Source organism: Erpetoichthys calabaricus, chromosome 10 (assembly GCF_900747795.2).
Source record: "Erpetoichthys calabaricus chromosome 10, fErpCal1.3, whole genome shotgun sequence".
NCBI lineage: Eukaryota > Metazoa > Chordata > Cladistia > Polypteriformes > Polypteridae > Erpetoichthys > Erpetoichthys calabaricus.
Genome location: NC_041403.2, coordinates 144026906 through 144053304, shown reverse-complemented (window position 1 = coordinate 144053304; position 26399 = coordinate 144026906). Strand labels below are relative to the sequence as shown.

General features: G+C 37.8%; 1 protein-coding gene across 2 annotated transcripts in view; it reads left to right on the top strand.

Annotated features, from left to right (window-relative positions):
- The window catches only part of chd6 (chromodomain helicase DNA binding protein 6), a 254759-nt gene that overhangs the window by 83384 nt on the left and 144976 nt on the right, over positions 1 to 26399 (top strand). The window contains exons 4-6 of one of the 2 annotated variants that reach the window (XM_028812022.2): positions 16315 to 16820; positions 25416 to 25566; positions 25868 to 26014. In XM_028812022.2, the coding sequence (XP_028667855.1) occupies positions 16315 to 16820; positions 25416 to 25566; positions 25868 to 26014 (804 nt within the window). Of the gene's footprint in view, positions 1 to 16314; positions 16821 to 25415; positions 25567 to 25864; positions 26015 to 26399 lie in introns of both variants that reach the window. The other variant, XM_028812021.2, reaches the window with a different exon arrangement.

Sequence of the window (26399 nt, the reverse complement as noted above, 5' to 3'; positions counted from 1 at the left end):
TTTTCTAGTTCTTTATCATTATATTATGATTCATATAGTCAACGTTTAGCAGCAAGGCGAAATGTTTTCTAGTCTTCATAGTTGGACATATCAATAATGTGAATTGAGCTCTTACTTGAGCTAGTGTCTTAGAAAATTTCATGCTCCTTGAGGGGTGGGGTGGATAAAGGAGTGCAGGGTGGGTTTAAAAAAATATATATAAAATGGAAACCTTTTAATACCCATAGTGGTTACCAAGCTTAATATTTTAGATATGAATTCTTCTCTTAGAAGCCTAGGTATCTGTAGCCTTTTCCTAATCTCCAAAGAAATAATTGTTAGATTGTTTAGCGTGGTTTTACTTTGTTATTACCTTAAACAGGTTTTTATTCTTTTTAGGAAAGAAAAGTGCCTTTCATATTCAGCTATGCATACAGGTATAACTAGTGCAATAGCAGCTAGTTTTACTAAATGTGGAAAAGACTCGGCTCAGATATTATTGCTGATTTTGGCAGTGTTTGTTTTGGATTTAGATTTTTATGACTATCTTTTAATCATTTTTGATGCAACATTCCACTGTTGTTTAGAACAGCAATACTTTACGACTGCAGGACTGCCATTTCTAGAATGACAAGGGGGCTCCGCCCCCTGCTTGCTTCGCTCACCTACCCCATGCATTTTGAACCCGTGCCCGCTGGGCAGCTGTAGTCTCAGACGCGCGTTGTAGGAGCTTGTGCTGTTTCGAACCCGTGCTTGCCCTGCTTCTGCGGTTTGAGACGCGCGTTGTAGGCGAATATCCGTTAGTTGAGCTCGTTCGGTTTGAACCCGTGCCTGCTTTGCTTCTGCAGTTTCAGATGGTGGATAGGAAGTAAAGAACGCATTGTATGGTAAATCACAAAGATTTATTGGAATATCTCTTTATATACAATATTTGTAGTAAAGATGGTTTGTTGTCCTTGAATGAGTTTTCCTTGGTATTGGAGTATTAATAACTTTAACTTTAATGTTAGATGAACGCCGAACTCATGAGCAGGCTACATAAAGTTGTCCATGTCCAAATACACGCTCAGAGAGGTATATGCCAACTTTGTCCATGGTCTGTGCTTGGGATTTGTTGATTGTCACGGCAAATGCAGGTTTACTGGGAAATTGGCGCCGCCCAAGTGTAAATGGCAATTCAAGGGCAGAACTTGTAAGGTCAATTCTAGGAATTAAAACAGTATTGTCAGTATGTGATCCTCTAAGTAATTTTGCTTCAGTAATATTGTTTGTCTTGGTGTTGATAACTAAACATGCACCGTTGCATAAACCCTGTTTAGTATTAAGGTTTCTTAATAGCATGACAATTGTTCCGATTTTAAGGTTAAGATTGTGTTGTGGTAATCCGGCTGGGTTAATAGTGTTCAGATATTGTAAAGGGAAATTAAGATGTTCAATGTCGTCTTCAGAATCAATTTTGTCAGTACTTAGAAAGAGGCGACTTTCTCCAGGAAGTAATGCAACGACTTGGTTATTTATGTGATCAACATTAATATTCTTTGGACATAATATAGCCTGTCGCGTTAACAGTGGTATCTGGTCTATTGTTTTGGAGGCGTGAGCGCAACTACATTAGTTCCTACTTGTTTAGCGTTAGTAATATGGATAATGGATTGCACTTACTGTTAATACGTAGCGGTTTCTGTGGTTGAATTGTTAATAATGTATGACTGTAATGTGATGATTCACTTATGCTGTATAGTCTTCACGTGTGAGGATGACGAACCTTTAATATGGAGTGTTCGTTTATTCTTATTACCCATCAGGTGTTGTGCTTGTGTCTTGTGTGGTTGCACTGTTAATATTGTATTACTGTAATGTGATGCAAATATGTTGTGGAGTCCGTATTTGTGGAGTTTCTGTACTATATCATGTTTTTGCTTGCGGGTTATTAGAGGTGCGTGGATCATACATGTGTATTGTGTTTGCGTACTATCTGGCGCTTTCCGTACTCCAATTGATTTGTGACCCTTTCTGGACTCCGTAGTCTGTCCCGTTTTACTTTGGGGTGGCATATCATGTCGGGTTTGATTTGTGAACCTTTCTCGACTCCGTATTCTGTCCCATTCTATTCTGGGGTGGGGCACTGACTCCTTTTGTTTGTGTGATTGTATCACTGTAATGTGATTCAAATATGTTGTGGAGTCCGTATTTGTTGGGTTTCTGTACTATATCGTGTTTTTGCTTGCGGGTCATTAGAGGTGCATGGATGAAGCTGTGTAGTGTGTTTGCGTACTATCTTGCGCTTTCCGTACTCCAATTGATTTGTGACCCTTTCTGGATTCCGTAGTCTGTCCCGTTTTACTCTGGGGTGGCGTATTATGTCGGGTTTGATTTGTGAATCTTTCTCGACTCCGTATTCTGTCCTGTTGTTTGTAGTCTCCATGGACTCCGTAGTCTGGTGGGGGGGGTTTGTGTGGCACACCAAGCAGCACATTATTCCTATCTTCACTCAGTAGTAGTGCCACGCACAATATGGCGGTGACGCCTGCGCCCTCACTACGCATTAGTGCCACTCACAATATGGCGGCAACGTCTGCGCCTTCCGTATTATGTCGGGTTTCACCATGCTGTGTAGGCGCCTTTGCCTTTTGTACTTTCCTGCGCCTTCCGACGCGCGATGTAGGCGCTTGCACCTTCTGGGTCTGCCTCCGCTGTGTGGTGTGGACGTTTAACTGTCGTTGTTTCCGCCTTTATATTCTGTCCCTCGCTGTGCATGTGTTTCGTGCCTATTTTTTTTGGAAGCTGTTGCATTCCAGTTTTCATCATCTGTAACCTGCTCTCCATGTGTTTGGCCCCGTTCTTTAACCTCTTTATGACGTTTTACTTTGTTTCCTACTCTGTCTTTTATTTCTGACCTCGCTTTATCCTGCTTGCGGCATGTCAGACGGTTCGTAGTCTCTCCCATTTTGCTCTGGGACGGGGGGGCTTTGTGTGGTGCCGTAACCTGCTCTCCATGTGTTTGGCCCCGTTCTTTAACCTCTTTATGACGTTTTACTTTGTTTCCTACTCTGTCTTTTATTTCTGACCTCGCCTTATCCTGCTTGCGGCATGTCAGACGGTTCTTAGTTTCTCCCGTTTTGCTCTGGGGCGGGGGGGGAGCTTTGTGTGGCGCCTGCGCACGTTCGTAGTCTCTCCCGTCTCACTCTGGGGAGGGGGGCTTTGTGTGGCGCCTGCGCACTATATCTCCTGCGTCCACGGGCAGGTCCCTGCGTCCATATCCGGTTTACCATTCTCGTTTAGTAATATGGATAATCATAAAAATCTTAGCAGCCTCACTTTTATCATAACTTTCATATTGGGAATTCTTGCATTTAGGTGGTTAAGAGCTGTTCTTATGTATTTATGATAAATTGTAGTTTTGAATATAATTACATTACCATGTGAATAAGCAAGGTAAAGGTTTGATTTTTCTTCTGCAAAATGTTGATAAAGTGTTTGAAAATGTCTGTCAATGCTATCTTTCAAACCATGATAGAACAAACAGAAAAAGTATCATTAGTGAAGCAACAAAATGGTATGTTTTAATATGTCTATGCAAACCTACCTCTGTTTATTTTTTAGTTTGGTGGCTTCCTGTTCAAATGAAGCTATAACACTCATTATTTGTACTCTTAGATACTGAACTGCAGAAACTTAGAATAACTATCTACTGTCACACTAGCTGTTTCAAGTTTATTCTGAAGAATGTCCAGTGTATTTTGGATCAGAGTAAAATTGGCCATCCTGGTAGACAAATTTTGGAAGAAGAGAAATGGTTGCCTTTTTGATTTTGTTACTTTTCACTAAATAAAGCACTTGGTCGCTACCAAGAGCCAGTTGGAGGTTTACACCATGACGGTTGACCATAAGTTTGTCTGTTCTGTCTTAGAGAAGTTTTGCAAATCTCTCTTTTGTTTCCCAATCATAACAACTGCTCTATTGGATCCTAGGCTAACCAGATTACAAGTTTCTAAACCTAGACTTGTCATGGGGCCTCAATGAGTATATTAGTTATAGTCTTTGCTTTGGCATCGGTCATATTGAAGATTGCTATAAAACTAATTCTGAAATTTTATTTACCGTAATTGACTGACGTATTTAAATGTTGTGGACACTTGGACGCTGTTGCCCCCATGAAACTCAACAGATGCATGCTCTGGACACAGGTTTAAAAGCACTAAGAAGACTTTTTAATCTTTTCCCCAAAATAGTGCCTTCAAAGCACCACATCCACAATAAACACAATGATTCAATACAATAATTCTCTAAATTCTCCTTCACACCTCCCAGCAAGCTCTGTCTCACTCCCTCCCAACTCTGGCCTGCTTGCTGGGTCTCCAACAGTTCTTTATATAGTCCTTGATCAGGAAGTGCTTCTGTCTTTCTGTCTAGAAAATGGTTTTCATTTATAACTGTATAATTAAGGATTTTACTTTTTTCATGGGCAGCACGGTGGCACAGTGGTAGCATTGCTGCCTCGCAGTAAGGAGACCTGGGTTCGCTTCCCAGGGCCTCCCTGCGTGGAGTTTGCATGTTCTCCCCATGTCTGAGTGGGTTTCTTCCGGGTGCTCCGGTTTCCTCCCACAGTCCAAAGACATGCAGGTTAGGTGCATTGGTGATCCTAAATTGTCCCTAGTGTGTGCTTGGTGTGTGGGTGTATGTGTTTGTGTGTGAGACCTGCAGTCAGCTAGCGCCCTGCCTGGGATTTGTTCCTGCCTTGCGCCCTGTGCTGGCTGGGATTGGCTCCAGCAGACCCTCGTGACCCTGTGTTAGGATATAGCGGGTATAGCTTTTTTTCATAAGTTTTTTTTTCAAAGTCTTGTGCAGGGCAGAGTTGCCAAGTCACCTTCTTGTTTGTAGGTTGTCTCTTTGACTATTTCATACACATGTCACACACTATTCCATTATCTTTGACCTTTTTTTTTTTTTTTTTTTTAAACTACTCACTGCTGTTACCTTATAAAAGGTGTAAATATGAATGTTTTAAATTAGAAAGACTGTGTAGAAGGTAATTTACTAGATAGATCAGCCTGTACAATGTCTCATATTGAAAACCAATAATTCTGTTGTAGATTTGGTAACTTCACTACTATTTTTAGATATTTCACTGCTTTTAAAATAATTAACACGTGTCATTTTCTGATTTAACTTTATAGTTACGTGCCCTAATATGAAAGTGTTTTTAATATGAACAAATCAAATGATTTATATACTAAATTCATTTTAGAGTGTTTTAACTTTAATCACCTGAAAATACCCAGCAGTTTGCAGCTCAGTATAGCAGTAATTTTCAATTCCTTTAAATTCCTCTGCAAGTAAGATTATTAGTAAAATGTTATTCTTTCTTTTTACTACTACCCAGGATTACTTTGAGCTCTTTTTTGTTCAGACGTTTTTGAACATTTTTTTGTAAATTTGCAGCCCTTGTTTTTCTTCCCAATAGCTTACACTCCTTACCTATTTACTAAAGAGAGTTTTTTTTTTTCCACTAACTGTTTCACATGCCAGCAAGCTTCTTCTCTCCACTACAACTGCAGGTCTCTGGAGTAACCTGGCTGGAGTCACCTTCTCCAAGCATGCTACTTTAAGTGCTTCTGCAGCCAGTTAGAGAGCCAATAGGTTGGTTGTGTATTCTGCTCCCCACGGTAGCCTGAGCCATTAAAATGTGATGTTTGGCCTTGGTGTATTCTTCTTCCAACCCCAGACAAGGTGTCCTCTATTTCTAATGTAGTCACACTGTGAAATGGCTTGCACAACAGTGAATATGCCTTGTATGGTACCTGTATGAAGTGCAGCTAATGTATTTATGTAAGATACTTTGTTTTTAATATATTAGCTGTTTTTCTTTATAATAATTTCAAATCTTTGCTAGAAATGTATATAGATAAAAGTAATTTGATCTTTATTTAAAAAAAAAAATCTTGATTAATTTGTGTGACATATATGTTGTGTTATTTATATAAATATTGAACATCCAGTACATCTGTCTTGACTGTGAATATATGGGACAAGACCCAAGTTGTGAACATTTTCAACAAGTGCCTGCTGTGCTGGACGATACATTATGTTCTGGGAATGCATTACACTGATTTTTTTACACATATTGAAAAAAATATTTGCTTTATTTGTTAGACGATTTTGATACTGTAGTTACTCAGAATTAATAAACATCTGTTATGGAAAGGCTATTTTGACATTTTACTCTGCATGGCTTACTTCTCATTTCATCTTACTCAGCTGTAAAAGTTCTAATAAGTCCCGCATAACTCAGTGAGTTATTTCACATAAAAATTGGAGAATGCAATTCTCTCTTAAAGGAACAGTCCAAAAACATTTTCAGAATTTGGAAGAAATTTGTCAGTACTGTTAAATAGTCAAGGCCATCCTTTTGTTAACCTTATTTGTGTCTCCATATTTTTAAGTGATTATTTAATTTTAAGTCCTGATTACATAACCTTCTGATCTGAGTAAGGAATTGATGTTGAGACTAATAAAATGTATATGGTATAGTGTAGTACTAATTGTACCTTTTGATTAGTTTGTCTTAATATAATCTGCAATATTAATAAAATAAAACAGCCACCAGTGGCCCAGGCTACCCCTTCATTTTCTAAATACATAATTAGAGTTACTGCTCTGTGTCACTAATGCTACAGTATGTTTTAAAAAATTGATCTTGCAGCATTTGTCCCAGGATGCCCTTATAATGGAAAAATGAGGCTTTTCATAAAATGTGTAAAAAATATGTATTTATTTTTTCTTAGATTTAAAACTTTAGGCTTTAACACTTTCAAGAGGTGTTTCGTGTTAAATTTCCTATTCGTTGGTCCCACATTGTCATTTCTGGCAAGATGCAGGAATGGTCTAATTGTAGTACAGTAATTCACTAAAGGGATGTTACAGAAACCTTGCCTAGGGTTGTTATACAGTAGTGCCTTTTTAATACCATTCCTGCACACACTCTGACCACTTTTGCCTTTTTCTGTTATCTGTAAACTGTGTTGGTCCCCTCCTGCCTGGTGCACAGTTTTCTAATGACCTTGAGCCACATAGTCCATGTCCTTTGTATGAGAATCTAAAAATAGTGAAAACCTGGTTTAGATGTCTCAAAACCCCACACCCTTATTTTTTTAATAGTGGTTCACTGAGTGGTTTGATTTTTCTTTGCACGTCATCCACTTCTATTTTTTTAAAATACTTTTTAAGTAACAGGCTGTCAGAATCTGAGCTGTCTAAGCCATGAATAGATGTGGCAGAGCTTTAATGTACTCTAGGCAGAAATGAGTGGTAAAATTACTTGAATATGGAAGGATATACAGGTCTTATACATTATAAAGGATTTATAGGTCTGAAATATACAATATCAAGAGAAATATGTGTCACTTAAGCCACATGTGACCATTCCAAAGTGACAGTTTTAGTAGACCATATTGTAAAGGTGAATAAACATTTTACTGATGCTTTGTAAGTGTGGTTAACACAAAAAAGCCCTTTTCATGTCTAGTTACATAGAAGTAAATGATTAATAGATGCATTTTTGCAGTACCTAAACTACAGTGTTACCAAAAAAGTTTTAGTATAGGCCCAACATGTTTACCTTACTACTACATTAATGAGGTTCTAGTCGAGTTCTTTAAAAGTTCTGAATGAACACTAAGAATATTTGAGTTTTTTCAATTTGAGATAATATGGAATATCTCTTTTCCATTAAACTAGTAAGGGTGGAATGGTATTTCATTCATTTAAGCAAATTAAATCTTTGTGCAGGTGGTGTGTTGCAACTTATATTTCATACAACACTATTAGCCCATCTGGTATTATTCCAAATATTGCCATTGAGGCACTGGGAGTGATTTTAAGTTTAAGGCTGTCTGAAAGATATACAGAATATTGGATGGATTTTGCCCTTAAAAGTGGAAGTACAGTGGTTACTTACGTTTGGATGTCCTTTGTATGTCACATTATGATGTAAGAATACAGTGATCCCTCGCTATATCGCGCTTCGCCTTTCGCAGCTTCACTCTATCGCGGATTTTATATGTAAGCATATTTAAATATATATTGTGGATTTTTTGCTGGTTCGCGGATTTCTGAGGACAATGGGTCTTTTAATTTCTGGTACATGCTTCGTCAGTTGGTTTGCCCAGTTGATTTCATACAAGGGACGCTATTGGCAGATGGCTGAGAAGCTACCCAAATTACTTTTCTTTCTCTCTCTCTTGCGCTGACTATCTGTGATCCTGACGTAGGGGGTGTGAGCAGGGGGGCTGTTCGCACACCTAGACGATACGGACGCTCGTCTAAAAATGCTGAAAGATTATCTTCACGTTGCTACCTTCTGTGTACAGCTTTTAAGTATGCTGCACGGTGCTTCGCATACTTAAAAGCTCAAAGGGCACGTATTGATTTTTTTATCTGTCTCTCTCTATCTCTCTCTCTCTCTCTCTCTGTGCTCCTGACGGAGGGGGTGTGAGCTGCCGCCTTCAACAGCTTTGTACCGCAAGCCAAACAGCCCTATTGATTTGTTTGCTTTCCTCTCTGTTTCCTTTGAAGAGGAAGATATGTTTGCATTCTTTTAATTGTGAGACAGAACTGTCATCTCTGTCTTGTCATGGAGCACAGTTTAAACTTTTGAAAAAGAGACAAATGTTTGTTTGCAGTGTTTGAATAACGTTCCTGTCTCTCTACAACCTCCTGTGTTTCTGTGCAAATCTGTGACCCAAGCATGACAATATAAAAATAACCATATAAACATATGGTTTCTACTTCGCGGATTTTCTTATTTCGCGGGTGGCTTTGGAACGCAACCCCCGCGATGGAGGAGGGATTACTGTACACATTTATTGAAAATATCCATTTCTAATTTTCCTACTTGCCATTCTTGCTGCATAATTTGCAGATTTCAGATCCATGCATGCTTGGTATAAGTAGTATTTTGTCCCAAAACCTAACAGTACTTACTAGATTTTGGCATCGTCTTACCTGTATCTTTGAGATGTAGGGATATCACGATACCAGAATTTTTGTATTCACTTTCAGCGCCAGGGAAATTTCACAGTACTTGATACCTATTTGATACCACAGCAAGACAGGAATCCCGTTAATTTTATTAAAAGTACCTCCATTATTCAAGTGAACAATGTGGTGCATTCTTTTTGATAGATTGATAGAGAGAACTTTATCGCCAAGGGAAAATTCTGCTTTTTACAGAAGCTATTCAAATAAATAAATAGGTATATACAGTGCATCCGGAAAGTATTCACAGCGCATCACTTTTTCCACATTTTGTTATGTTACAGCCTTATTCCAAAATGGATTAAATTCATTTTTTTCCTCAGAATTCTACACACAACACCCCATAATGACAATGTGAAAAAAGTTTACTTGAGGTTTTTGCAAATTTATTAAAAATAAAAAAACTGAGAAAGCACATGTACATAAGTATTCACATCCTTTGCCATGAAGCTCAAAATTGAGCTCAGGTGCATCCCGTTTCCCCTGATCATCCTTGAGATGTTTCTGCAGCTTAATTGGAGTTCACCTGTGGTAAATTCAGTTAACTGGACATGATTTGGAAAGGCACACACCTGTCTATATAAGATCCCACAGTTGACAGTTCATGTCAGAGCACAAACCAAGCATGAAGTCAAAGGTACAAACCAAGCATGAAGTCAAAGGAATTGTCTGTAGACCTCCGAGACAGGATTGTCTCGAGGCACAAATCTGGGGAAGGTTACAGAAAAATGTCTGCTGCTATGAAGGTCCCAATGAGCACAGTGGTCTCCATCATCCGTAAGTGGGAGAAGTTCGAAACCACCAGGACTCTTCCTAGAGCTGGCCGGCCATCTAAACTGAGCGATCGGGGGAGAAGGGCCTTAGTCAGGGAGGTGACCAAGAACCCGATGGTCACTCTGTCAGAGCTCCAGAGGTCCTCTGTGGAGAGAGGAGAACCTTCCAGAAGGACAACCATCTCTGCAGCAATCCACCAATCAGGCCTGTATGGTAGAGTGGCCAGACGGAAGCCACCCCTTAGCAAAAGGCACATGGCAGCCCACCTGGAGTTTGCCAAAAGGCACCTGAAGGACTCTCAGACCATGAGAAAGAAAATTCTTTGGTCTAATGAGACAAAGATTGAACTCTTTGGTGTGAATGCCAGGCGTCACATTTGGAGGAAACCTGGCACCATCCCTACAGTGAAGCATGGTGGTGGCAGCATCATGCTGTGGGGATGTTTTTCAGCGGCAGGAACTGGGAGACTTGTCAGGATAAAGGGAAAGATGACTGCAGCAATGTACAGAGACGTCCTGGATGAAAACCTGCTCCAGAGCGCTCTTGACCTCAGACTGGAGCGACGGTTCATCTTTCAGCAGGACAACGACCCGAAGCACACAGCCAAGATATCAAAGGAGTGGCTTCAGGACAACTCTGTGAATGTCCTTGAGTGGCCCAGCCAGAGCCCAGACTTGAATCCGATTGAACATCTCTGGACGCTTCCCATCCAACCTGATGGAGCTTGAGAGGTGCTGCAAAGAGGAATGGGTGAAACTGGCCAAGGATAGGTGTGCCAAGCTTGTGGCATCATATTCAACAAGACTTTAAGTATTGAGCAAAGGCTGTGAATACTTAAGTACATGTGATTTCTCAGTTTTTTTATTTTTAATAAATTTGCAAAAACCTCAAAACTTTTTTCACGTTGTCATTATGGGGTGTTGTGTGCAGAATTCTGAGGAAAAAAATGAATTTAATCCATTTTGGAATAAGGCTGTAACATAACAAAATGTGGAAAAAGTGATGCACTGTGAATACTTTCTGGATGCTCTGTATATATACAGTTAGGTCCATAAATATTTGGACAGAGACAACTTTTTTCTAATTTTGGTTCTGTACATTACCACAATGAATTTTAAATGAAACAACTCGGATGCAGCTTTAATTCAGTGGTGTGATCAAAACGATTGCATAAAAGTGTGAGGCAACTAAAGCATTTTTTTATCACAATCCCTTCATTTCAGGAGCTCAAAAGTAATTGGACAATTGACTCGAAGGCTATTTCATGGGCAAGTGTTGGCAAGTCCGTCATTATGTCATTGTCAATTAAGCAGATAAAAGGCCTGGAGTTGATTTGAGGTGTGGTGCTTGCATGTGGAAGATTTTGCTGTGAACAGACAACATGCGGTCAAAGGAGCTCTCCATGCAGGTGAAAGAAGCCATCCTTAAGCTGCGAAAACAGAAAAAAACCCATCCGAGAAATTGCTACAATATTACGAGTGGCAAAATCTACAGTTTGGTGCATCCTGAGAAAGAAAGCAAGCACTGGTGAACTCAGCAACGCAAAAGACCTGGACGTCCACGGAAGACAACAGTGGTGGATGATCGCAGAATCATTTCTATGGTGAAGAGAAACCCCTTCACAACAACCACCCAAGTGAATAACACTCTCCAGGGGGTAGGCGTATCGATATCCAAGTCTAGCATAAAGAAAAGACTGCATGAAAGTAAATACAGAGGGTGCACTGCAAGGTGCAAGCCACTCATAAGCCTCAAGAATAGAAAGGCTAGATTGGACTTTGCTAAAGAACATCTAAAAAAGCCAGCACAGTTCTGGAAAAACATTCTTTGGACAGATGAAACCAAGATCAACCTCTACCAGAATGACGGCAAGAAAAAAGTATGGAGAAGGCGTGGAACAGCTCATTATCCAAAGCATAGCACATCATCTATAAAACACGGTGGAGGCAGTGTGATGGCTTGGGCGTGCATGGCTGCCAGTGGCACTGGTACACTAGTGTTTATTGATGATGTGACACAGGATAGAAGCAGCCGAATGAATTCTGAGGTGTTGAGAGACATACTGTCTGCTCAGATCCAACTAAATGCAGTCAAATTGATTGGGCCCATAAACAAACAGCAACTGAAAGCCGTTGTAGTATGCAGAGCATTAAAAAGGAGGAAACCCAGCATCTGGTGATGTCCATGAGTTCAAGACTTCAGGCTGTCATTGCCAGCAAAGGGTTTTCAACCAAGTATTAGAAATGAACATTTTAATTCCAGTTATTTAATTTGTCCAATTACTTTTGAGCCCCTGAAATGAAGGGATTGTGTTAAAAATGCTTTAGTTGTCTCACATTTTTATGCAGTCATTTTGTTCACCCCACTGAATTAAAGCTGAAAGTCTGCACTTCAGCTGCATCTTTGTTTCATTTAAAATTCATTGTGGTAATAATGTACAGAACCAAAATTAGAAAAACGGTGTCTCTGTCCAAACATTTATGGACCTAACTGTATATATATGTGTGTGTGTGGGTGTGTGTGTGTATATATATTTATATATATATATATATATATATATATATATATATATATATATATATATATTTATATATATATATATATATTTATATATATTTATATATATTTTTATAATATATAATATAAAAAAAACACTATGGTCTGAACACATACCAGAATGACTAAAAAGAAAGTAAACCTCTTATTTGGCAGTTACATTCACAGTGAGGTATACTACAGGTATATTGCTGTTGGTACAAAAGAGCAGCAGCAGAGATTCTTCTGCTGAATAATTCGTTGGCTGGAAGTTCTCAAGTGTGTCAGAGACGATGTGCAGTTTGTTCATAATGGCACTTAGTTTTATTTTAGTTCTCTCCTGTTGTTACTACATTCAGGGGGTCCAGAGTTTGTCCCATAACTAAGCCTGCCCTTTTAATTGACTTATTGATTTGGTGGGCCTATCTTGAAGTAATATTACCATCAAAGCGCACAACAGCGTAGAAAATAATGCCGGCCATCACAGAGTTGTAGAAGATATGAAGAATGCCACTACCTACATTAAAGAAGCATGGCCTCCTACAAAAAAAAAAGCCTGCTCGTTTTTTTCCTTTATATATATATAATATATATACATATACAGTGAACCCTCATTTAACACGGTTAATCCGTTCCAGACTCTACCATGATAAATGAATTTTCGCGAAGTAGGATTCTATATATTTATAAATCGAATATTTTCGCAGAGTATAGAAAACCTGTTTATGACCATCTAAATATGTTTTTTAACATTTTTAGAGCCCTCTAGACATGAAATAATACCCTTTAGTCACCATTACACTTGTATTACCCAATATATTACACAATATATGAGAAAATAAGACATTAGACGTTACAAATATATTACTAGGCTCACCCGCCTTTTATCCTCAATTTGTGCGCGCTCCATGTGTACATCAGGCATGTAAGTGTGAGGGAATGAGAACATCAAAGTGCCCATTCATAACATCTCCCGAAAACCTAAGTTTTTTTTATCCCCTCGAGTGCCTGTCCAAAGTCGTACAATGTTAGCCCGAATCTGTACCGCTAAAGACGGAGTTTCATGCACTAAATAAGCTATAGATGAGAATAAGCAAGCAACATCTCCCCTGATATTTACTACGCGGTGAGGCATTTGTACTCCATCAACATTAGTTATTTCCAGAGACAAAATTTCGTCTATTTTTCCAGCGCATCGCGCACAAAAGCAAGGGAATGATGGGAGCACCAGAACTCTACTCACATCGCGTCACTTCGTACCGCAAGCCGCAAGTAGTAAGTCTGTGATAAGCAGAATTCCGCTACGCTTTGCACTCACGGGACGGAAGGACAATCCCGACCGCTTTTATATTGTAGATTATTGTACTGTACATTTAATTACACACACACAACCAATAACCTATGAAGGCACGACCTCAGTAGGAGAGTCTTCAGGTGGTGCAGTATCTTCAGCAGGTGTGTCGTTGGCTTCTTCCGCTGAAGGAGTACTAGGAGTAGGCAGTGGGTGTCTGGGTGCGCGGCTGAAGAACATCTTGATAGGCAGTTGCTGGCGCTGTCTTTTCATATGCATGAGGAGACTTTTGTAGGGTATTGCCATCTTTGATCATATCCAAGAGTTTCACCTTCTCCTGGATAGTAAGCATCTTCCTCCGGCACTTAGTTTTATTGTCAGAAGCCTTAGAAAAAGCAGCACGTTTAGGAGCCATCGTGGGGCTTAGATAAAAGTTCTCAGAAAGCGCATGCGTAGTGACGTAAGAAAGACGTATGAGAAAAAATCGCGATAGAGTGAAGCCGCGAAAGTCGAAGCGTGATATAGCGAGGGATCACTGTGTATATATATACTGTATATATATATGTATTTTCTTTGTGTTATGAGTCCAGCTTGACCTGTCATTGTTCTGCTGGACATGGAGGTTCTTTGGTGTGGCAAAAGTCAATATCCAGTTCCTTGGTTTGTTGATGTTAAGTTGTAGACAATTCTTTCTGCACCAATCTATATATATAAAATCCCTATGTGCGTCCAGGTGTCCGTGTGTGGGTGTCTTCTGGTGAAGTGCGCATGCGCGGGGCACGGTGCTATGCGCGATATTACTGTCAGAGAAAGTTAGAGGCGTTTTACGGAAATACAAACCAGTATTACTGCGAGAGGAAATTAAAGGTACACAATACAGTGACGCATATTACAGCCACATATAAGCCAGTATTACTGTCAGAGGAGATTAAAGACATATTACCGACACGCACGGCTGTATTACCGCCAGAGAAAATTAAAGGTATATTACGGACGTATATTACGGACATACAAGCCAGCGGACGTACAAGACGGTATCCTTCAATAAGGGCGCGCACAAAAAGGCGAGCCTCAAAAGGACGACCTCAATTGGGCGCAGCGAATAAAGGCGCGCGTAAATAAAGATTTGCACCTGTTGCTTTTCACATATTCCAGAGCCATTTGAACTAAATTATCTACCCGCCCTTATTGAATAGAGCCGTACAAGACAGTATTACTGTCATAGAAAATTAAAGACACACAATACACGGCGGCAGCCCACGAAGAACGGTCAGCTCAGCAAGTAAACATCAACAAAAGAAAGGCTGAAAGAAAGAAAAATACGACCAACAAAAAGAATGAGGTCAAAGTCCCTTGCCATTTAATATAGACTGTTCCTACTAATGTTTATGCACTACTGTTCTAGCGCCCGTTATTGTAACGGGCTAAATGACTAGTAAATAATAAAATATAAATTAAATAAACTATAATAGTAACAGTGGCTTTTGAATAATGGTATATCTGTAAAGTAGTTAGACATAATTAAGTAAACTAGTATTGACATTCATGAATATCAAAATACAATATAGGGTTTCAGTTTACTTTGTGGTAGATAGGATTCTGTGATGGATTGGATTCCCCCAATGTAACAAGTGGGAGGATGCTATAAACTTTGTGGAATTTTCAGCATAGGGTTTTTATGATGGACTGCTTGATTTATCTTAACATGTCTACACAACTAAATACAGTATATTCTATGACATTTTCTTTCCAGTAACTATAAATATTGCATAAAATCAATACTAAAAGTAAAATTCAAACATTATTATACTTGTATTGTCCAATTAATAAATTAGAAAATAATGCCAAGTACTCTTTTAGTTTATTAACATTTGCTATTGTAATATGTATATTTGCATCACTAACTGGTTAAAAACTCGCTACTGAGTAGGGATACCAGAAGAACTGATACTTTTGGTACTAGTCTATACCAGACTTACAAAAACATAATGGTACTAGCTTTTTACAGTTTCAGTAGTGACTGCAAGTTAGTGAGTTGCTCCAGAAGGCACAGTAATACGTAACCAAAACATGAATAAAAACTACATACAAAAATTAATCACGGTGGTGATGATACAGCACCGCATCAAAGCCTGTTAAAAAGAAAAACAACAAAATGCTTTGTCTTTAAAGGCAGCAAAATTTCAGTGTGTAGCTGCAGGAATTGTGCTTATTATTTTTAAAACCGGCCAAAATGCACACACCCAGGGCAGTGCAATGTTATCACCACTGCCACTGGTGACAATGGTGAGGGCCATTTTTATATGGAGTTTTTACTTCTTACTCTCGCATATTATTGTACCTTCTGTAGTACTTTGTCTGCTTGCGGTCATGAATGAGTACAGTACCAACTTTAACACGTTAGACTTGGTACCAAATATCGGTTCTTGTTACATCCCTAATGGAGGTGAACCTATGATCCCACCTATATAAACTGCTGTGTTCTTACATTTCTGGGATCTGAAAAATTCAAAATTCTGATACCGGCCCCAAGGAGATAAGATTACAAATTTGTATTGAAAGTCAATTGATTTGTAGTTAATGAACATAATGTCAGAGACTTATTACATTCACACTTGATATTAATTTATATGTCTAATGTATATTATTTTATTGGAATAATGATCATAACCATTGTCTTTTTCTTTATTATGTTTTAGATGTCTGCCTCGACTGTATTAAAGCACACTCCATCAACAGTTGCCTCAGCTGTCATTGACCAAAATGCACAGTCACTATTTACAAGAAAGCAGTCAGATCTGCATGATCAAGTAAGGGCCACTGAACTTTCCAGTTATTTCACATCTTCAACAAGGCACGATTGCACAGGTGAGCAAATGGAAAGTGTAAACTTAAACTTAACAAAACCTGCAAATGGTGTTGAGGATGATGGCGGAGGCTGTCGAGTAAAAAAAAAGCGTAAGAAAAAAGAAAGGAATGAACCTGGTAGTGCAGCAAATGGAGCAACCATAAAAGAAATTAAACCAAAGAAGAAGAGAGAACCTAAGGAAAGCAAAGAACCCAGAAGGCCCAAGGAGCCAAAAAAGTCCAAGGAACTCAAACAACAAAAAGATCCGAAGAAACCAAGAAAGCCTCGGGAGGCCAAGCTATCCAAGGAAAAGTCAATGACTGGTTTGAACCAGAAACACAAAAGTCGAAAGAACAGGTAAGCAGCATGTTATGGTTATGTCTGCAGAAAGTGATTATTTAGGAATTTGACTGTCCTTTGATATATTACTTTTTTTTTTTTTTGAAAAGTCTGAATATGTAAATTTGTTTTTTTACCACCCACTATTGTTTGCTAATAGGGCTGAAGAATTTATTTCAAATCAAAATTGGAAATCGATATGAAACAATGAAACACGGTAAAAGCTGTGACTTAGGATATACATTATGCAGAGTGTCTGACCAATAGAGCTATCAGATTGAAAGTTGCTATTCAAGTGTAATTCAAATTTATTACAAAGGCAGAATTATTCAAAAGTATTATTTATTATTCAAAGGCAAAAGCTGACATTCGATTTTAAAAGAATGGTCGTTAATTTTACCTGCACTGATTTTGGCATCGAGTTACTTCAGACGCGCTGTTCTGACCTATAGTGTTTTGCAGATCTGCTTTTGCACTTCACATCCACAATTGACTTTTTCATCATTTTGAATAGTTACCTTTTTTTTTTTTAAATTAGTAAAACTTACATATATACACCTTCAAAAGGTTTTTTTCTTTTTGTTTGTGCCCCACTGCTGTGCTGTTTTATTCAGAAGTCGGAGGGCCTCAAAGGGCTGTGCCCATCCAAACAGACCACTGTGGCCATCCATTAATAATTTTTTTAATGAAGAAAAAATAATCTTCCATATAAAGTGTACATTCTGCACACATTTCATCTCCAAACTGGTTAATTATTGAGGACAGTAACTCAGCATTACCTTCGGCAGGAGGTTGTCCATATGTCCAAAGTCACCAATGTGGACCATTAATATGTAAAAAATTAAATTACTGATATTGCAAAATGCCGAATATTACCTCCTTAATTACATGATTAACTACCTGATATCTCATCGGAAAATCCTCATATTGGCAAAAGAATTCATCTATCAAATAATGAGTGAAAGCACCAAACAGAGTTGTACTGAATAAAGTTCCACTCTACCCTGCACTATATCCTGTAGTGGCATCCTTTGTGAAAAAATTCAAAACATATATGCTGGTTATCTGTAAGTAAATGTTTTGTTTGAATGTGCAATAGTTAGATATTTTGCGTAACATTTATATTTTATTATATTTACTGATTTTGGTAATTATTAGATTTGTAAATTTATAAGCTAAATGCTGGATATCACTAAGTAATGTTCTGTCTGTGGATTACTCCTGAGCCACAAGTCACAGCTTTTATGATAATTGTTCTATATTATATACCAATTAAAAATGTAATAAAAATGTCATCCTTGCATTAGATTGTAAAGCAGCTAATATTTTGATGGTATTCAAGTCATTCAGCACTATTTGCTACTTTAAATAGTGCATTGCTTTTATTATGCAATATGTAATAAAATGCAAAATGTTAAATTCAAGGTAACATTTTTTCAGTGTCAAAATTGATTGCTTTACTATAGATTCATTGTGATAGTTGCTTTTATATATCAATTTTTAATACATCAGTAATATGAGATCACCATTTATTTACTAAAATAAAATCTATGGAATTGTAGCTTTTTTATTTAAAATATGATTTTAAAGAGTCTACATTCACTTTTCCTTTTAAACTTCCATTCCTTTAAAATACGTTGCTAACAGGCAATCTATACTTTAAAGAATTTAGAGAAAAACAATATGTTAATTGTCATAAATGGGAAAACCATACTGTTAAATTTATTTTGTATGTTTTTAGAATATTTTTAACTTCCAAGTGTAAAATAAATTCGATCAAACATGATTTATTGATTTTAAAACTGCAGACATTTTGTATAATTGTGAAAACAGTTTGATTTTATATATTGTAAGTGAGATGAACAACCTCTGGGCTGTAAGGTTCCTGTGCCACTGATTTTAGGAGTCCCTTGTATTGAAAGAAATAGTTAACTTAGATAACATAAGATATTGCAACAGTATTTACTAGCTAGAAGTTAAAATCTAGACAAAGAAAATTAAATGGAAAAATATTGTTTTACGTATTGTCACAAACTCCACACAGAGCCATAGCAAGGTTTGGAGCAGCCACCTGTATAATTGGTATCCTGGCTGCAAAGTCGAAAAATGAATACAGCACTGATGTGCACAAAACTAAGTCCAAAACAGAACTGAGGGAATAGGGAAAAGGTGGAGGCTTTTAAAGGGGAAGACATGAAGTGAGGTCAAAGGGGTCGGGCTTTTGAGGGTCTTCAACCAGGCTCGAGCCCGGACGTGACATCACAGGGGCCGGAGCCGGCAAGGTCTTCCATAGGCTCGGACCCGGAAGTGATGTCAAGAGGACCAGATGGAATCTCCCGTGAATGGTTTGCAGGAAAGGGAGAAAAAGAGTCAGTGCACTCTGTCACATCCTGGTCTGATTCGGAATTGCCCTTACCCAAGCCCTTTAGCTGCCTCCCATGCGTACATGTTTGACAGTATATATATTTACTACATGTCAGATGACTTTATATATCTCATATAAAATATGTAAACTATATAGAAATCTGTTTAGAAATCATGATGTTTTTTATTAATCACTTTACAGATTTATTTTTATGTCACAAAAAAAAAATGTGCAAAGGTGCTTACATTTTCAAAGCTATTTGATATTTTGTTTTGGAAAGTTAAGCTTTTGTTTGTGCATTTTATATTTTTTGTTTCTTGTTGGTCCGGCAGTTTTTCAGTGTTTTTAAATTTTTTTTTTACTCATTACCCAATCTTGCTCTTTTGTATCTTAGAGACTCAGTCAATGATGTTCGTCAGAATGGTGGTGGTCAAGGAAGGATGGGTGGGGCATTGTGGGAGATCTCACTTGGGTAATCGCCACCAACAGTTATAGCAGAGAAATGTTGTTTGCTTAAACTGCCTGTGGTAGCCCATCGCAGGACACTTTGCAAACCTTTTGTGACCCTTTCCAATTGAATTTGAATATTGATTCCGGAAGGGAATTTTGGGCTGCTACCAATAGTTTTAAAAACTACGTACTATGCAATGACTGTCTAAGGTAATTAAAAATAATATGTATTAACCTTTCTTCTATTCAGTAAATTTTTTAGGGAACATTTTTTTGTCCACTTCTTTCCCTCTGGGTTATCCTTTACCCAAGGTAGCTGAAGCAAATGTATTATCTGCCACATCAAAGCCACACACTGAGTCTCCCTTTCCTCAAGCCATAGGACTTTCAAACATTTCTTATATCTTTACAGATCCCAGAATTTTTTTTTTTTGGTATTTGGCAACTTACTAATTTCCAAATTAATATGCTGTTAGCAATTGAAAACCTTTGCCCTCACATTATTTTACAAATAGTAAAACGTTTGCTTTTTTATGTGAGTAATGTTAATTTTCTGCTCATTTTAATGTTTTGGAAACATAAAGACCTGCATGTTATATTCCTTTCTCAAAATTGGTTAATATACTTTCTTACTCCAAGTAAGGCATTTCAAAACTTTTTCAGGACAAAATGATAATTCTGTAAACTTTCATTAATTTTTTCCTATTGCGCTTACTTTTATTTTCTTTACGTAGTGCTTTTTGTTTGGTTACACTTTCTGTTATGGGTATATTACACAGTTTATAGCCAAAATAAGCAATGTGTATCTACACATTTTTGAAAACCATAACAGTTACAGTGCAGTGGCATTTATGTATCTGTTTTTACTTAATGCACTTTACCATCACTTGGCATTTTGCACTTGAAATTGACTACAATAAATGCATTTTGTACAGACATTTATGCTGAATGTTTTAATCAGAAACATGTTTTTTTTTCAGGCAGTGCTCATATTTAATGTATGTTGTATACCTCATGCATCATACTGCATGTGTGCATAAATGCTTTTAATTTTGAAATTTCAATTTATCTTATTGTTCGTAATCAAAATAATAGTTGCTTTGTTTGTTTTGGGGCAATTGCAGTTCAGTTATTGCTGTTTTGGAACACAATCTGTTTTTCAACAAAAAATTCAATGAACAGCCACTGTATCTAACTGTTCAGTAGAATACTCCCACACAGATGAGAAGTTTACCCAATAATTGGTGGAACTTTCATCCAGTGAATGTGGTGCGGATGCCGCTATGATTAGCCTAGTCATAAAGAGGACAAAGAGTTGTAGCATGCCAGCGTATAATGTTGTGGAAGGGCAGGGACAGCTAGTCAATTAACACTAGTATCCCTGAAGCCTACGAAAATATTCGTAATGCTGGACCACCTTAAATTCCCTCATACCTCGTCAGCAGTGTCTTTGTTTTGTTAATGTGTCAATCAGCACAATCAGCAAGTAGCCTGCTGTCCCATCCCCCACCGAGGCAGCTGAAGTCAAGTCACATGCAAAATTCTCAAGAGTTGGGAGTAAGGTGTCTGGAATTGTATAGGGTAAATAATATATCGTTGTTGGGAATAAAATGATCTGTGTAAATGTAGGATGACAGGAAATGATAGGCAAGAAATGTTGAACACATAACTAAAACAGAAAATTAATGTGTGAAGACGTTAGTCCAAATATTAAATAAACACTTTTACAAAAGGTATAGCAAAACAAGTGAGCTTTTATTCAAGAATATAACTGAAGAAATAGTAATTGTTCAATGTACATGTTACTGGCAGTGTGTAAAAACTGAAGCACAACTCTCAATCTATACAAAGTAGACATGTCTGCTTGACTGGTGTAGAGGTAAGGAATGCTGCCTCATAATCAAGAGGTTGTGGGTCATCCTCACATTTACCGTTTTGAGCAGTGAGCTGCTATTATTGTTACTGTTACAGTATATAATAAAAACAAACATTTGATTCGACTCCGTGACAAATCATGGAAGCTGTAAAATGTTTTTGTTTTTATCCAAGCATTTTTGTCACATGAATATTACTACTAGAGACAAGTAGACAGAAAACATATTTTTAATAAAACAATAATTATCATTCAAAACAGAAGAGATTCCACAGATATATGTAAATACTTTTTGTAAGTTTTAGTCAAGTTGATAGAATTAAATTCTATATAACGGGTGTGGCGCAAAGATATGTGGATTTTTGAAAGCATGGTCTTAATGGTTACCTTTTGTAGTCACCTGACTCATGATGCCGAATGAGTAATAACGTAGTCAAAAAATAATTAATCAAAACAGGTTATTTACCTTATTTTTTCAAAAGAATATATTGTTAATGAGTGAGCTTATTCAAAAACATTCTTCCCAATGAGTTTACAAATTGCTCGGCATATAAAAGTTTTCATTTAACTATTCAGTAAACACAACATGAAAGATGAGTTGCATAACTAAATTATTACTAAAAAATTCTACAGTATGTGAAATTTACACAGGTGATAGAATGTTCACTCAATTCTTCATGAAGAGTTAATCTAGTCAGAAAGGTTTATACTACTGACTAACTATGTTTTGAGTGCAGAGGCCTGTGCTGTATAACCTTTCTCACCCTTTTTAACACTGTCTGTTGTTCTTACAGGTTTCAGTGGTCCAACAAACACATCCTTCACACTGTACATTGAAATTTATCACAAATCTTTAAAATATAATTACAAGAAGGTAGTGCTGGAAGGTATGCAGTTTCATGCCAAAAACCGTTTATTATTTTTGTTATGATATGGATTTTTCTTATACTGCAATACCGGTTTAAATAGCCTAAACAATGTTCGGAACGTGGTGCAGTGGGAAACTGTTTAAGGGGGGACCATTTTTACTGCTACACCGCTAAACACGCATGCAATGGAGTACATGTGTTAGTGGAGGTATTGCGTGGTGAAAATGGACAGAGAACATTCCGAAACTGAAGCTGTAGCAGATGATAAAGTTGAACATGATGACACAGAAGAACTTTTGCCGAAAAAATGAACCGTGTCTGTTGTCTGGAGATACTTTGGCTTTAAAAGGTCAGACGTGGACCAAACAACTATTTACTGCAAATGCTGTCGAGCTAAAGTTGTCACCAGAGGCGGCATCACGAGCAATTTGCTGCACCACCTTAGCCGCTTACATGCTTTGGAGTACCATGAATGTATGGAACTAAGATTGGCACCCTCCACGTTCTCAGGTAAAACTGAAACAGCTAGTGGACACTTGAGTCAGACGTCACTTGTAGACGTGTTTGCTAGAGGTACTAGATATGACAAAAAAACAAGTGGTGGATGGAGATAACCATCCATCCATCCATCCATTTTCCAACCCGCTGAATCCGAACACAGGGTCACGGGGGTCTGCTGGAGCCAATCCCAGCCAACACAGGGCACAAGGCAGGAACCAATCCCGGGCAGGGTGCCAACCCACCGCAGGACACACACAAACACACCCACACACCAAGCACACACTAGGGCCAATTTAGAATCGCCAATCCACCTAACCTGCATGTCTTTGGACTGTGGGAGGAAACCGGAGCACTCGGAGGAAACCCACGCAGACACGGGGAGAACATGCAAACTCCACGCAGGGAGGACCCGGGAAGCGAGCCCAGGTCCCCAGATCTCCCAACTGCGAGGCAGCAGCGCTACCCACTGCGCCACCGTGCCGCCTGGAGATAACCAACGCCATTACAATCAATATAGCTAACGTGTCCGTGGACAGAGATTGCTATACATTAACAGAAAGTGTAGTTGGTTTACAAAAATTTTTTACTCTTTATTCCTTTTCTAAGACATGTTCAGTGCAATACAACTTTTGACAAGCACCTCTGGATATTTTACTAAGTCTAAATGCCTCTTTGGATGGTTGAAAATATGTTGTCAAAATTATAGTTTAAATTGTTTGCAAAATTTGTTCAATAAAAAAGGTTCTATATTTTGACTGCAACTGTCATGCAATGTGATTCCTTCTCTTCATTAGTGCCACCCCCTTGAAAACTATCACTTTATGGGGCCATGCAAACCTGTATTAATACTTGTGTGCACATTAAAATGTTTTTTGTACAATGTACAATTCTCAGGACAGTGGGATAGGTTATTCTTAGCCAGTCTACTGCAGTACTTGAAGTGGAAAATATGGTAAACATCCACTCATGCATGGGAAAAAAATACCGTTGAATACCGTTAAGCCGGTATAATTTTGAAACATACCGTGATATAGAATTTTGGTCATGCCGCCCAGCACTACAAGAAAGTATATTAAACTTAATACAACCTTATTTACAGATTTAAATTCAGTGTATAATGGTAAACAAATGACAAGGTTCTGACAAGTTGTCCCTGGCAACTAACTGCATTTAGCCTTCAACACTACCACAGCATTATATAAAACTGCACCTTACCGACTCATCCCTCAAACTCCCTGAAAATTGTCAGATCCTTTTGCGGTCAGCTTTTATTTTCCTTTTGGCATTCTGTACCTCACCTGACAAACTCATCAGTCGTTCCCTCCTCTCTCCCTCTTTCTTACCCATGTGTTTACTTGTCAGTCATCTCAGTTTGATTATTTCACAGAATGGAAGAAGGTTAGTGAGGTTTATTACGTTTGGTTAATATTTATTATATTTTAGAAGCATAGAAATGAAAAGCCTTTGAATCAACAGTGTTGTTTACTGGATACACATTTACTTGGATTGCACACTACTACCAAAAATAGTATGCTAAACAGAGGGTGGAAGAGTGTACAGTTGGACAAACTTTATTCATTTTTACTACATAATCATGTGGTGACCCATTAGATTGGATTGCAGCCCATAGTTTAAGACAGTGTTTCCCAAACTTGGTCCTGGTGAACCCCTGTGACTGCAGTTATTTTGTTCCAACCAGCTTCTGTTTTTAATTGAACTCCTGGGCTAAGTAAGTGAACTAATATTTCCCAAGTTCTGTGTTAAGGGAACAATATAGAAATTAGAAAACTAAGTTTGCTTAAAAAAAAAAAAAAAATTAAAATGTACCAAGCAGTTATATAGGAATAATGTATTTTTTTTTCTTTTTAACGGTATTTTCATCTTGATTTTCATTCTACTTTTCTAGGTCTTCTAATTGTTTAATTAATCCATTATTTACTCATTAGTGGGTCGGTTGCTAAAGTACTTGCAGCCTTTGATTATTTAGTGTTGTTTGCCTGCGTGTCTGCTCTGCTCGTTTTAAATTGTCATTATTAAGATACAACAAAAGGGGGAAAAACTGCACAGAGAAAGGGCAAAGTACAATGAAATCAACAAAAGAGAGTTAAGCATTTAATCTATAGCAAAAGCAGAAATATTTCTAAATGTCTTACAAATGTAAAAATCATGCTGCTATGCTTTTCTGAATGTTGAATAAAAGAAAAAAAAAATACCAGCTAATTAAATCAGATCAGTGCTATCAGGTGTTGTCACTGATTAGGAATCCGGTTGGAACAAAAACCTGCACCCACAGGGGTTCACCAGGACCGAGTTTGGGAAACACTGGTTTAAGACATACTGGACTAGAGTAGTAGAATGACAATGATCATTCATAATGATTAGAAAAACTTTTATGTTTAATTTTTCGGACAAATGAGTAAGAGACTGAGGTGCAAGGAGTTAAGGTGGTGTTACTGCTTGATTAAAATACATAACCTTAAAAATTAAGTTTTCCATAATGCTTAAATGTTTTGGTCTCTGTTAACAGCGTGCATGAAATGTCTTTAAATTTGTAGTAAAGAACAAGGCCCAACACCAGTGGAGAAAAAGAAGAAAGGAAAAAGGAAAAATGAGAACTCTCTGGACAATTTAGAATCTGATGAAGGACTCTCCCTGACTACAAATATCCCCAGTACAGAAGATACAAATGACTCTGTGGATGGACAGGTATTGTTGATCTAGCTAAACCTGGAAGTTGCAAACTAAATTAAGAACATATTTGATCTCTAGGTTCCCTTCCGAAGCAACAGTTCTCAGCATTTTTACCATTAGTTTTTTTTTTTTTTGGTGTTCTGAATATGTATATTTTGTTAAATGTATTGGCTTTAGTTGAATGTGTAATAACTTCAATCTACTATGTAAATGTGACAGTAGAGTTCTTCAGCCACTCTTAAGTCTGTATATTTAGCCATCCTATGGCTTCAAGCTTAGTGCTGACATATTTATTAATTTATATTCCATTAAGAAGAGGCGATCAGGCAGACAAGTGAAACGCAGGAAATATAATGAGGACCTGGACTTCAAAGTGGTCGATGATGATGGTGAGACAATTGCTGTGCTTGGTACAGGAAGGTTGCCAGCGCTTTCAACATCCACACTAGCTTGGCAAGCAGAGGTAAGGAAAAATATGACAATACTATAAGTAATCTTTTATGACATTTATTAGTCTTTAAGTTGGTGTTACAGTAAATGAGTAAGTATGAGTTCTAGCCTTGGAGCATGTCAAATTACACAAGTATAGTTACTAAATTTTGTTGTCTCTGAGGATGAGCAGTTTGTGGCATATTACATGATTCCCCCATGATTTTATATCACGGTTCTGTCTCTTTTATATTAAGCCTCAGAAACCAGTGATGTAACAAGCCTTATGGGTGTATTACCCCAGAAACAAATGTCTGTCTGACTTTGATCTTGTATAAGTAAGCCACAACATTGGTTTCTTCATGCTGTTTCCACTTAGAGCTATTGGCCCACTTACCTGGAATAATACCTTTAATGCA